The sequence below is a fragment of the Rhinatrema bivittatum genome, chromosome 4, assembly GCF_901001135.1.
Source record: "Rhinatrema bivittatum chromosome 4, aRhiBiv1.1, whole genome shotgun sequence".
In the NCBI taxonomy this organism is placed as follows: domain Eukaryota; kingdom Metazoa; phylum Chordata; class Amphibia; order Gymnophiona; family Rhinatrematidae; genus Rhinatrema; species Rhinatrema bivittatum.
Genome location: NC_042618.1, coordinates 420547479 through 420561401, shown reverse-complemented (window position 1 = coordinate 420561401; position 13923 = coordinate 420547479). Strand labels below are relative to the sequence as shown.

The following is a 13923-nucleotide window of genomic DNA, read 5'->3' as shown; positions in this document are numbered from 1 at the left end:
ACAAAGTTGTGTTGGGGGAGAAGCTAGGAAGGGAGGGGATGGGGGAGTGCTCCAAGGAGTGTGTTTGTTGTTTTGGGAGGTGAAAAGAGAGCATTGCGGCAGCTTTGCCATGATTCTTGCATGTAAGTCCCTCTGACTGGCTGCCACCGTGCCCCGCACTGGAAATTGGATTTTGCTAGAGCACAGTGATCTAGGATGGGGTAGAGGACGCAGTCATTGTTCCATCCAATTCTCTGCACTCTGTGCAAAATCTACAGACCAGCAAAGACGGGAGAACACAGCTTGGGTTCTATGTGCGTCAAAAAGTTTCTCTCCACCTTCTGAGAAAATGTCAGAATTTAAGCTAAAGGAAGTATGATCATTTATAAGGAGAACTTTGCCTTGTACACTGATTACTGACAGCCCCTTGACATACAAGTGAAAATAATTAACAACATCTAGGCTACTTATTATTTAATGGGGAAAGAACAGTGGCAAGGGGCACTGATAAAACCAAAAAGGCACTGATTTACAGAGGCACACTCTGCACTGCTGATTAGGCTCCTGAGGGAAGGAGTGGGGTCCAGTGTTTACAGCAACGGGCTGCAAATCAGGGAAGCCAGTGTTCAAATCCTGCTCCACCCAATGACACTGTTTGTGACCTTCAGCGGAGTCGTTGCCTCATTTGCTCATGTAGATTGTACGAATTGGATTATCTGAATTCTAAAACTGCTGTCAGCCACCTTGAACCTTAATTGGGAGCGTCAGGATAAAAAAATACACAAATGCCCCACCCATTCCCTTCCCTCCCACTGCCCAGGTAACAGGAGGAGGCAATCGTTTTCAAAAGGCACGCACACTGCACGCATAACACCGAGAAGATGCTGATTTACCAGGGGGAGATTGTCAGACCTGTACCTTCTGACGCAGAGTCCGCAGGTACTTGATGATACCCGTGGGCTGTAACCCGGTTCTCACGGGGGACGTACGCTCACCCTTTTCCCTTGGAAAACTGCACCAGAGATCTGCATTCTCCTTCTTCTGTGCATACTTTCCCCCCACCCCCCACCCGAACCCTGCCCTGGGAACGCCTCCTCCACCACAGTGGGGTAAGAGTGCATACGCTGCGACACCACGAGCCTACTTTCACCCACATACAGGATGGGCAATTTTCAAAATGCTCATTTCCACGAGTAAAAAGCCGTTTTACCCATATGGCACTGACTTTGAAAATTGCTTTCTATGTGCGCAGCGTCCTCAGGCAGTAAAAAGTCTCAGAGTACTTCATGTTTAAGGGGTAGGGCAGTGGTCCCCAACCCTGTCCTGGGGGCCCAATAGCCAGTCACGTTTTCAGGATATCCGCAATGAATATACATGAAAGAAAATTTGTATGCACTGCCTCCATAACATGCAAATTTTCTCTCATGCATATTCATTGCAGATATCCTGAAAACCTGACTGGCTGGTGGGCCCCCAGGACAGGGTTGGGGACCACTGGGGTAGGCGGTGGAGTATTAATGGAACTGGAGCGTCAAGGTACAGGAGGTTCCTCTTCCTCTGTGCAGCCAGAAAAAAACGCTGAACTCGAGGGTCGTGCGGGTTCATTCAGCCTGAAAACCTGCCGTTCCATTTCCAATCTCTCACTCAGGGCCATTTACGGAACAAGAGATACTCAACTGGCAAAACCAATGGCCCAGGAGCCTTTTCTCTGAAAGCTAGCATTAGCAGGTTAAAGGATTCAATCAATTATACAAAAGAATTAATCATTTATTATACGCAATACAAACATATTAAAATTTAAATACTATTAATAATTCTGCACACAAGTTACAAAGAAATAAAAGTGAACTATATAGTTGTAGGTGAGAGCTTTTTATTGGTGGAACTTAATATAATCAAGACCAGTTTTCGGAGAAAGATGCTCCCTTCATCCAGGCAGCGTATCCAAGTGATCGAACATGGCAAGCACATGCCCTTACCACAAACATTTAAGACCCCAGTGGCACAGCCTCCATTCAAAATTTAGCTGCAGGTTAGCTGGATGCAGGGTTTTACATGGCTGAGAAGCTCGAACTAGCCAAAACAACCAGCCAATTCAGGTTTTTATGGGCATGTAAAGTGCCTTTTCTTTGACCAGCACGTGACCAGGTGAAGTGTCTGAGCTTGCATACAAGTTTCTCAGGCCTGCAGTCAACGCACGGCCCCAACCTCATCCTAATCAGGTACAGCTCAGCCCTGATGGCAAGGGCTTGTGAGACTCTGTGCTTCCTTACCCTGGCCCCTGGTGATGGGGATGACGTCTTTAGCTGAAGGAGAGCTGCAGTAGATCTTTCCGTCTCCAATTCGGCCTTCTGACTCTGTGAACTCCTCAAATGAGCAGTTCACGCCGGCCAAAAGGTCAGGGACATTCCAAGCCCTCAAAACCAGCTGAAAGAAAAACAAGGAAGAGGTGGCATGAGAAAAGTGTGCTGGGAACCATTAAACCAAAGACCACCAAATCCCTGTAAGAGGTACAAGGGACAAACATTTGGAACAACCGGTATATAAAATGCCTAAAGAAAGAAATAAACAAACACCAGGCGACAACCAGAAGCCTGATTCGATGCATTTCTAAGGGAACGAAGCGACCTGATGACTGAGGCCACCCTCTTCATTCGCCTCTGGACTCTAATCAGCAGTGCAATGCAAGGAGCTCGGTGTGATATAAGGCCAGGTCCAGAATCAGGTCAACTTTGCCCGTTCACATCTAGGCTCTCGCCTAGCTGACTGGAAAATACCAGGCACGGGATTTTACAACCAACAACCTTCCAGCCCTGTAAGCATTCACGTGTGCTCTGGCTCCCCGTTTCCCCGATAAGCCAACTTTCCTGAATTGCATTGCTTTGGGGGTTTGTTTAAAATGTTGTCAATGTTGGTTGCGGCTCTTAGGTGAATGTGCGTATTATTGAAAGGAGGGCTTGGAAGAAGAGAAAACCTTGGCCCTACCTTGACTCCCACCCTCCCCCATCTTCTGCTTTTCTTACAAAGATTATTTCTTGTAGCTTTGCCAAATTAAATAAAGTGGTCTCAATTAAACCCCACCAAGATATTTAAAATCTTAGCCCTTGTTCTCCCCATACTCTTATTTGTCTTGTCTGTCTGTCTTAAAGAGTCCTAACCCTAGAAGCCTCTCTTCATAACATCTTCCATCCCCTTTATCATTTCTGTTGCCTTCCTCTGCACCTTTTCTAGTTCTACTGAGGCCGATATTCAGAAACCATTTAGACGGATAACTGAGGCGTTTTGGGTTGGGCGAGAGTTAACCATTGAATATGGACCCTACCATGTCTTTCTTGAGATAGGGCAACCAGAACTGCACACAGTACTCAAGGTGCAGTCGCACCATGGATCAATACAAAGGCAATATGATATTCTCCATTTTATTCTCCATTCCTTTTCGGATTATTCCTTGCAGAGGATATCAACATATTTTCCACAAGGACTCCAAGGTCCTTTTTCTGGGTGGCGATTCCCAAAAACTACCCAGCATTGTGGACCTGGAGGTGGGATTGTTTTTCCCTGTGTGTATCACTTTGTACTTTTCCACATGAAATTTCACCTGCTATTCAGATGCTCAGTCTTATAGGTCCTTCTGCAGTTCCTCACAATCCATTGTTTTAAAAACTTGGAATAATTTTGTCTCATCTGCAAGTCTGAAAACGTTACTGTTTGTTCCCTTTTCCAAATCATTTATGAATGTGTTAAACAGCACTGATCCCTGTGGTGCTCCACTCCGCTCACTTGTCTATTCATGGGACCCGTATAGACTGCTGTGAGAGAGAGTTAGACTCTGGTGGCAGGTATAACTAAAGAGGCGATTCGGATTACAGGCAAATCAGCCTGGTTTTTCAGATAAGGAAGCTGCATGTCTGTTGTCATTGCTATGGGCCATTTTCAGCTGGCAATGTGTGTTTTGTTTGCTGATTCAATAATATTTTCCCCTCATGTTATGGTTTCTAGTGGATTGGTTAAGGCTGACAAGAACCGTATTAAGCCAGCTTGGAGTGCCGAGAAGTCTAGATGTCAGCATAAGGCATCTGAAGTATAATAAGACTCCACCATTCTGGCCAGGACTTAAAGTCCCTCTCTCTCACCCAACCCACTGCCTCTTTTCTTATATGAATTCTTAAGAGGCAGCATTCCTTGCAACTTTACTCAGTTAAGATTTATTTATTTATTTATTTAGCATTTTTCTATACCGACCTTCAAAGTTAAATACCTTATCAGGTCGGTTTACATCGAACAGGGACATAAACAGTAAACATAAACAACTTATTATAATCATAAATAAATATAAATAAGATTGCCTCTTAACTCAATCCCACCTGGTTTAGTTCTTCCCTATCATGGCCCCCTTATTTTAACTCAAAGCTTCTGATTTATTTGTGTGTCTTGGCTTTCTGCCTTAACTAGATTCTGAGCTCCAAGGAGCAGGGACTCTCTCTAATGTGTCTCTGTACAGCACTGTGTACACCTGAGAGTGCTATACAAATGGTTATTATTAATAATAATAGCATGTCAAATTTCATTTTGTTCAAAACCCTCCCTAATGCAAATTATATGTAAGTTTGTGTACAATTACTCTGTATCCCATGAATGATATGTATTCGTGGCTATAAGCAAGACTATTCACAACATGAGCCAACTGAAAGGCATCCCAGAGAGGTGACAGGAAGGGGTTACCCTCCAGGGCAAGCCAACCCTCCCCCTCTTATGAATTTTCATCTGTGGCTCAAATAAATTAATCCATCCATCCATCTGTCTGTCTGTAATGGTGCTATGATGGATCAATCTGTTGTTGGTCACATTTTAGCCTGGCCATCAAGAGACTGACCCCATTCTGTACCTAGTTAGGTAAATCTTGTCCACAGGGTTTAACACTGCAGTTTCAGCAGACACAGAAGGGGGTGAGCAATCTATGAAAAAAACGTATTGTTAAAGTCTGGTTTCTACAAGCTGCAGAGTTACGTTAGAGTACAAAATACCGCAATGTAATATCTTTGTTGATGAAATTGCAAAAAAAAAAATCTCTTTTTTAAACTGGGAAAGGCCACACGAGAGCCAGCTTGCAGAGCCTTTTACCCTGAGTCTGCACTACCTACCGGGACCTCTGACATGGTGACGGAGATGTTCTTTGGCTGGACACTCAGCTGGACGCACTGTCGCAAGTCGGAGGCAAACCTCTGAGGCTCATCTGCCCGCTCACACTTGTCCTTTCTGGAGCAGCTGAAATTACAACAGCAACTGTCACAACAGCGCTAATAATCAACCTCCTTCATCATAAACATGTTTTCAAAATGCAATCAAAAACAAAGGTCCTACTTCAGAGATATTAACAGCTGCTATTTCTGGGATACAGAAGGATCCCGCTGCATCCTCCACCATCACTCCTGGACTCTGGGGACTGTATATTAAGACAATATTTTACTGTGGTCAGCGCCCCAGAAGGGTAGGCACATTGAGGTGCCCTCCCCTTGGGCTGTACAGTGCTATACTCCAGCAAGATTGATCAGTGCCCTAACTTCCAAGCTAAGTTGCTACTCAAAATATATTCCCACCCTGAGCCTTGGACTACATTTATATGTTTAAAAATGTTGTCCACTTAATGAGGGGAGGGCGGGAGTCCTGAAGCAGCTCAGGCATTCAATCAAAGCGGCCCTAGACTTCAGGCCAATGTCACTTCAGAGTGTCACGCCAGGCCACATTTTTTTTAAAAAATCATTTCTTTATTGATTTTTCCAGTAAATAACTATATAACTTTACAGCAACAAAGATAGTCAAACAAGACCCCTACCCCCTTGTCATTTTCATTGCTTTCTGATATCACCCCCCCTCCCTTTTTGCTAGCAGGTATCTCGTCCCTGCATTAAGTCTGTTATGTCGTTCGAGAAGAAGCTGAATACTGGGTATCGGAAGTTTGCGTGACTAAATCTTTCTTGGACTGTGGAAGGGTAGCCCAATGGTTCTTCCAGATCGCCTCACAAAGGCGTTGTGCTTTCAGACGCCAGGCCACATTTGAAGTGAATGGCACATTGCCACAGTTTTCATCACTTTACATAAACAGACACCATTTGAAGGTTTCATAGAGGGATACTACATGTCAGGAAGGGCAAAAGGACAGGCAAGCAAGAACGGGAAAACCAGACCGAAGTGTGACTAAGTAACTCACTCCCATCTACCCAAGCCCCAGTTTACCCAAAGGTAGTTTGGTAATATTGGTTACAACATTACTCGTTTCATCTCTTCCTGCTGGAAGCTGCCATGATGTCCGGGTACCATACTACTGGTAACAAGGATGGATGAATTTTGTAAAATTTGCTATAAAATCAAATTTTAACAATATGTGCATTGCTTCTGCAAACTTTCAGTTCTCTGAAAGTCAACGCTTGAATAATTTCAGGCAAAGTAAAGATGATATGTATAAATGTTTAAAAAGCATGGTTGATAAAAGAGAAAAAGAAGAGAGCCAGATAGAGAGACAGACTGATACCTGCATAAACTGACATATATCTGAACAGCCACACAACTCTACCTAACACATGAAGCAAACTGCTAGGTCTGCAAATTTAGCTGAACAACCAATTTGGAAAAATCTATGCAACTTGGTTTAAGAAATAAAAAAAAAATAAAATAAAACACAGCCAATGGGGAAGGGACAGGAGCCACAGTCATTGCCCAACAATGACTCCTATTAGCCAGTCAGGGTGCACGTGTTCCCTTGGACAAGCACTGTCACTGCAGTAGCTGAGCTAGGCCATGGCTTCCTTGGCCATCTTGATAGAAAGTTTTGGGATCAAATATTTTTTTTTGCCGACGTTCAAATGAGTGTATATCCAGGTAATGACTGAGTGACTAATTTGTAAGCTTAGTTTGTGCTTAAAACCTGTGGCCCTGTGGTTAGATACATCTAAGCGCAATGTATTTATTTATTTAACACATTTATATACCATTTTACCAATGTAAAATTGAACAAAGCGGTTTACAATAATTTCATAAAAATCCAAAATAATAAAATAAAAAATAACAAAATGAAATTAAATAATAAAATAAAATAGAATGAGATAAAATAAAAATAAAAATCTTAAAAAATAGATTAAAATACAATTAATTCCATGATCAATAACAACAAAAATACTATAATAGAGTAAGTCTTTAACCACTATGTTACAAATAAGAAATGGAAAAAGCAAGTGAATAGTTAAAATATAATAGATTTCCTTAAAGAGATCCAAAGTTAAGCTGTTTCTAAATTACCAAATGCTTTTTTGAAAAAATAAGTTTTCAAAGCTGTTTTAAATTCTTTCCTATTAAATTCTTTCCTATTATGTATTTGTCTTAAAAATGTAAAACCCGGGAAAGACTAAAGCCCTCCAAATATCCAAGGGAGGGAGGTCCCTTGGTGTTCTGCCACCTGCATTTACATTTTAGGTGTGATGTTGGATAGATTATCAAACTGCACAGCCAAATTTCATTTTACCATCTTTGATGGATTTGTCAGTTGGTTCCCCTCCTGTCGCAGCATGATTCAGGACCATTAGTACAAGCCATGCTTTTGAGCCAGACTGATTATTGTTCTTCTCTTTAACAGGGAGTATCACGGGCAAATCTAAAGAAAGACTTCAGATTTTGCAAGATGCAGCCGCTCGATTGGTTACAGCAACCAAAAAATAGGACCATATTAGTTTGTTTGTTTTTTAAGAAAAGTTGTGTTGGCTGCATGTGTAGTTTAGATTACAATTTAAGATCCTGGTACTGGTATCCAAGTGCACCCTTGGAAAGTGACCACCATATTTGACGGATGCTTTGGCGTAGTATAAGCCTGCTGGGACTTTGTGTTCAGTTTCGCAGATGCTTTTGCCAGTACCTTCTGTTGAGACCGCAAGGGTTGTCTATTACAGGGAGCTTGGCTTTCAGTTGGTTTCCTTCAGACATTTAGGGGCGTGACTAATTACTTAAGATTCAGGAAACTTGTGAAGGTGTGGCTTTTTAAGGGAATATTGAGCTGTTTGTGAGTTTTAGAGGTGCAGGGTGGTTGGGTATTGGGTGGTTTGGATTTATAATTATTGAATACACCTAGTGATGATAGAGGTGTAGATATTCAAAAGCCAGTCAGATAAGTCACAAGTGTTATTGGCTAAGTCTAGACGTGCTCAATTGCAGGTCTAGACTTAGCTGGTTAACTTCTCCGGCTAAGCCTCAATATTACTATTGAGCTGGATAAGTTACCTGGCTAAGCAGAGCTGCCACGATCTGCCCACTGCCCACCTCCCAAGGTAGCTAGCTAGCCGAATAAAAGTCTTATCCGGCTCTCTAGTGGCCACTGAACATAACCATATATTCAGCAGCCACTAGATAGCCAAATAAGTCCTACTTATCTGGTTATCTGGTGTCTGAATGTTGAGCCCAGAGTGTTTTAAAACTGTACCCCACTTTGATGCCTAGGGGAAAATGTCGACTATCAAGCAGAAAATAAATAGGTTGTGGGCGGAGCCAGGGTGTTGAGAGGGGAGTCTTTGGTTTTCTTAATTTTAAAAAATGTTACCAAATTGGGGCAGGGGAAGACTTCGCTTTCCAGTCTGGTTGCAGTGGGGGAAAAAAGGAAGCAATTTACTGCAGTTCAAAATGAGTCCATGTTGCCAGCCTTGCAGAAGACCAGTACTGGGGGGAGGGGGGGGCATGTTGGGGTGGGTTGTATTTTATAAAACAGGGGCAATCCTGAATGGTTGCAAATGAAGACGCATAGCACTGGATCCCAGTCACTGCTCCAAGTAAGCTGGAAACCCAAAAGGAGCAGGAGAATAAATACAATTAAAAAATAATTCACCCATCCCTGACACTATGTCAGTCACCAACCAAGAGTTGGCTGAATTGAAAGCATAAGAACATGCCATACTGGGTCAGACCAAGGGTCCATCAAACCCAATATCCCAATCCAGGCTACAAGTACCTGGGAAGTACCGAAAAACTAAGTATATCCCATGCTACTGTTGCTAGTAATAGCAGTGGCTATTTTCTAAGTCAACTTGATTAATAGCAGGTAATGGACATCTCCTCCAAGAATTTATCCAAACCTTTTTTAAACCCAGCTATACTAACTGCCCTAACCACATCCTCTGGCAACAAATTCCAGAGCCTTATTGTGCACTGAGTGAAAAAGAATGTTCTCTGATTTGTTTTAAATATGCTACTTGCTAACTTCATGGAGTGCCCCCTAGTCCTTCTATTATCCGAAAGAGTAAATAACCGATTCATGTTTACCCGTTCTAGACCTCTCATGATTTTAAACACCTCTATCATATCCCCCCTCAGCCGTCTATTCAAAATGAAAGTCTAATAATGGCTTGCTTCCCCTCCTTGAGTTGGCCCTCAGACTCCATCCAGGTTAATGATTACGTCCCTGAATATTCCAGCATGCCGTATTCACCGCAGAACTTTCTCTCTGAGCTTCTCTCAGATGCAGAGTTGTTAGGTTTTTTTTCTCTCTTAAGTTGTGTTTTCAAGATGCTCAAATAAAGCTTTTTGCTTTCATTCCCTATTTAATCTATAAAAGGCTAATTTGGTTTGGAGGAGTGATTTAATTAAACACAGGGAAAAAAAAGGCCATTTTCTTTAAAGCACGTAGAAGTAATCACTGCTATTTCTCCTGCCAGCTAGTGAGCCCCAGCCCGCCATAGTGCTGCCGCTCCCATCTCCTGAATACTTACAGGTCCCAAAGGGATTTCTTGTAGAAAAAAGGGTTGGGGGTTTTGTTTTGTTTCTTAGTTTAATTAAAATGCTCTATATGGTTAGCCAGCATAAAAAAAAAAAAGTATTGCTCTTCGAAACTACTGCAAAAGCCTCTCTGAGTTGATGCTGTGTTTTTGCGACATCTGACGGCTCGATGCCCATGACTGCGGGGAAGAAGGTAGGCAATGAACACAGTGACATGATGGCAGCGCCCATTACCATCAGCTGCAAAATAAAAGGCAGAGACTATTATGGGGACTCAGGGGCTCCCAAAATCCCCCTCCCCATCAAGTTCAGGTTTCCAGGAAATGCAAAAATATGCAAACTAACCTGGCTTCTAGCAAAATCCAGGCATAGGCAATGGCCTAGGGAGCCAAATTTTGAAGCAACAAATACTAGAGATGTGAATCTGTTCTGATTCCGGTTCCGATTCACATCGTGTTTGGTTTTTTTTGTCCGGCCCAATCGGGTTTTTTGTTTGTTTTTTTTTTTTTTTAAATCGGCTGCGCCAGAGCCGATAAACAAAAATCCCACCCCGACCCTTTAAAACTAATCCCTTAGCTTCCCCCAACCTCCCGACCCCCCAAAAAACTTTTTACAGGTACCTGGTGGTCCAGTGGGGGTCCCGGGAGTGATCTCCCGCTCTCGGGCCGTCGGCTGCCACTAATAAAAATGGCGCTGATGGCCTTTGCCCTTACTATATGACAGGGTATCCGTGCCATTGGCCAGCCCCTGTCACATGGTAGGAGCACTGGATGGCCCGCGCCATTTTTAAAGATGGTGCCGGCCATCCAGTGCTCCAGGGTGGGGGAAGCTAAGGGATTAGTTTTAAAGGGTCGGGGTGGGTTTAGGGGTTATTTTTGTGTGCCGTTTTTCCCGCCCTCCCCTAAAACGATAAGAGAACCCCCACGAACAATTTCGTAGGGTTTTCCTATCGGTTTCGGGAAGCCCCCGATTTCTGACGATTTTGAAAATATCGTACGATATTTTCAATCGTCAGAAGCCCGATTCACATCCCTAACAAACACTCAGACCAAAAAGGAGTGCAACTGTGCCAAGGAGGAGGCTGCTCTAGCAATCCATTCCAAAGGGCCATTCCTATGGCACTCTGGGACTGTGGAGGGGATTGGAGATAGGAGGACTTCGCCCACTACCTGATCTCCAAAGTCTCCCATCCCCACTCTCCAATCCTGCCTATGGATGCCCAAATCCTAAATCCAGCCCTGGCAAAACCCAATATATGCAAATATAGCACATGTATATAGCACATGTACATTCATTAATGCTCTAAGCACATTGTTCTTGGCATATATGTTCTCTCTATTTAATCCCCTGCTTCTTTTCTATGCTCTAAGTTGTATTACTCCCTTGTTTTATTGTAACTGCATTCCTTAGCCTTCTTTTGTTTAATGTTTTTATTACTACCATTATTATTATTATTTATTATTATTATTATTATTATTAGGATCGATGTTATTTTTTACCTTTCTGTTCCCTATCCACTTGTTAATTGTAAACCGACATGATGCGATTTTATCGCGAATGCCGGTATGAAAAACTTAAAATAAATAAATAAATAAATCCTGGAAATCACATCTGTTTGAGTTATGAAACCTCAGGATTAGATAAACATTGAATATTGTATTCAGGGGCAATAGCAGTGAACTACTGCACCATCCCATCACCAGCGAATACTAGCTTCTTAGACTATGCCAGAGAAAATTTGAAAAGAAGCTTGCCATGGAAGCAAAATCTCAAAAACTTTTTCAGGTACATTCAAGTTAAAAAGACTGCAAGGGAGTCAGTTGGACCATTGGATGAACAAGGGGTAAGAGGGGCACTTAGGGACATACCAGAGAGACTAAATGAATTCTTTGCTTTGGTATTCACTGAGAAAGATGTAAGAAATGCCAGAAATGATATTCAAAAGTGGTGATTCAGAGGAACTGAAACAAATCTCAATGAAGCTGGAAGATATACTAGGGAAAATTGATAAACTAAAGAGTAGCAAATCACCTGGACCAAATGGTATACATCCCAGAGTGCTGAAAGAACTGAGAAATAAAATTACGAATCTGATAGTTTACAAATTTCCAATAGCAATCACATCATCTATGGTACCTGAAGACTGAGGATTGCCAATGTAACACCAATTTTTACAAAGCAATCAAGGGATGATCCACGAAACTACAGACCAGTGTGTCGGACGTCTGTTCCAGGCAAAATGGTAGAAACTATCATAAAGAATAAAATTCCCGAACATATAGATAAGCATGGTTTAATGGGACAAAGCCAACATGGATTTAGCCAAGGGAAGTCTTTCCTCACAAATGTGCTACATTTTTTTGAGGATGTAAACAAACATGTGGATAAAGGTGAGCCAGCTGATATAGTGAATCTGGATTTTCAGAAAGCATTTGACACGAGTCCCTCATGAGAGACTTCTTAAGATATTAAGAAGTCATGGAATAGGGGCAGTGTCTTATTGCGGTTGCCAACTGGTTAAAAGATAGAAAACAGAGAATAGAGCTAAATAGTGAATTTTCCCAATGGAGAAAGATGAATAGTGGAGTGCCCCAGGGACCTGTTCTGGGTCCACTGCTTTTTAATATATTTATAACTGACCTGGAAATGGGGACAACAAGTGAGGTGATAAAATTTGCAGATGACACAAAATTATCCAAAGTTGTTAAATCTCAAGAGGATTATGAGAAATTGCAAGAGGACATTGTCATAATGCCTCTGTATCAATCCATGGTGAGACCGCACCTTGAATACTGTGTACAATTCTGGTCGCCGCATCTCAAAAAAGATATAATTGTGATGGAGAAGGGACAGAGAAGGTCGACCAAAATGATAAAGGGAATGGAACAGCTCCCCTATAAGGAAAGACTAAGGAGGTTAGGACTTTTCAGCTTGGAGAAGAGATGGCTGAGGAGGGATATGATAGAGATGTTTAAAATCATGAGAAGTCTAGAACAGGTTAATGTGAATCAGTTATTTACTCTTTCGGATAATAGAAAGACTAGGGGCCACTCCATGAAGTTAGCATGTGGCACATTTAAAACTAATCGGAGAAAGTTCTTTTTCACTCAACGCACAATTAAACTCTGGAATTTGTTGCCAGAAGATGTGGTTAGTGCAGTTAGTGTAGCTGTGTTTAAAAAAAGGATTGGATACGTTCTTGGAGGAGAAGTCCATTACCTGCTATTAAGTTGACTTAGAAAATAGCCACTGCTATTACTAGCAACAGTAGCATGGAATAGACTTAGTTTTTGGGTATTTGCCAGGTTCTTATGGCCTGGATTGGCCACTGTTGGAAACAGGATGCTGGACTTGATGGACCCTTGGTCTGACCCAGTATGGCATGTTCTTATGTAAAACTGGGAGACTAAAACAGAGAATATCATAATGTCTCTGTATTGCTCCATGGTACAACCTCATCTTGAATATTGTGTGCATTTCTGGTCACTACATCTCAAGAAAAATATAGCAGAATTAGAAAAGGTACAGAGAAGGGTGACCAAAATGATAAAGGGGATGGAAAAATTCCCTTATGAAGGAAGGCTAAAGAGATTAGGACTCTTCAGCTTGAGGAACAGACAGCTGAGGGGAGATATGACAGAGGTCTATAAAATAATGAGTGGAATGGAATGAGTAAACATTAATCAGTTGTTTATTCTTTTGAAAATTGCAAAGACCAGAGGATACATAATGAAGTTATTAGGTAATACATTTAAAACTAATAAAAGAAAATATGTTTTTTTACTCAATGCATAATTAAGCTCTGGAATTCATTGCCAGAGGATGTGCTGAAAACTATTAGCGCAGCTGCATTTAAAAAAAAGGTTTGGACAAGTTCCTGAAGGAAAAGTCCATTAACCTTTATTAAGGTAGTGTTGCAGAAATCCACTGCTTATTCTTAAGGATAAGCAGCTTAGAATCTAACTAACTCTAGGATCCTGCCAGGTACTTGTGATCTGGCTTGGCCACTGTTGGAAACAGGATACTGGGCTTGATGGACCTTTAGTCTGACCCATTTTGGCAAGTCTTATGTTGTGTTCTTATAAACCTAAAAACCCTGTTTGGTATAGCTACATGATAAATGTTTTGAATCTTGGGATACATTCATAAAATACATATTTTTATTTTATTTTACCAGGCCCGTTGCATTTGAAG

General features: G+C 41.9%; 1 protein-coding gene across 7 annotated transcripts in view; it reads right to left on the bottom strand.

The window, feature by feature from the left end:
* PLXNA1 (plexin A1) overlaps nucleotides 1-13923 on the bottom strand; it is a 644822-nt gene that overhangs the window by 260390 nt on the left and 370509 nt on the right. For all 7 annotated transcript variants that reach the window (XM_029601328.1, XM_029601329.1, XM_029601330.1 and 4 more), the window contains exons 6-7: nucleotides 5121-5244; nucleotides 2253-2406 (exon numbers count right to left, since the gene is read on the bottom strand). In XM_029601328.1, the coding sequence (XP_029457188.1) occupies nucleotides 2253-2406; nucleotides 5121-5244 (278 nt within the window). The remainder of the gene's footprint in view (nucleotides 1-2252; nucleotides 2407-5120; nucleotides 5245-13923) is intronic.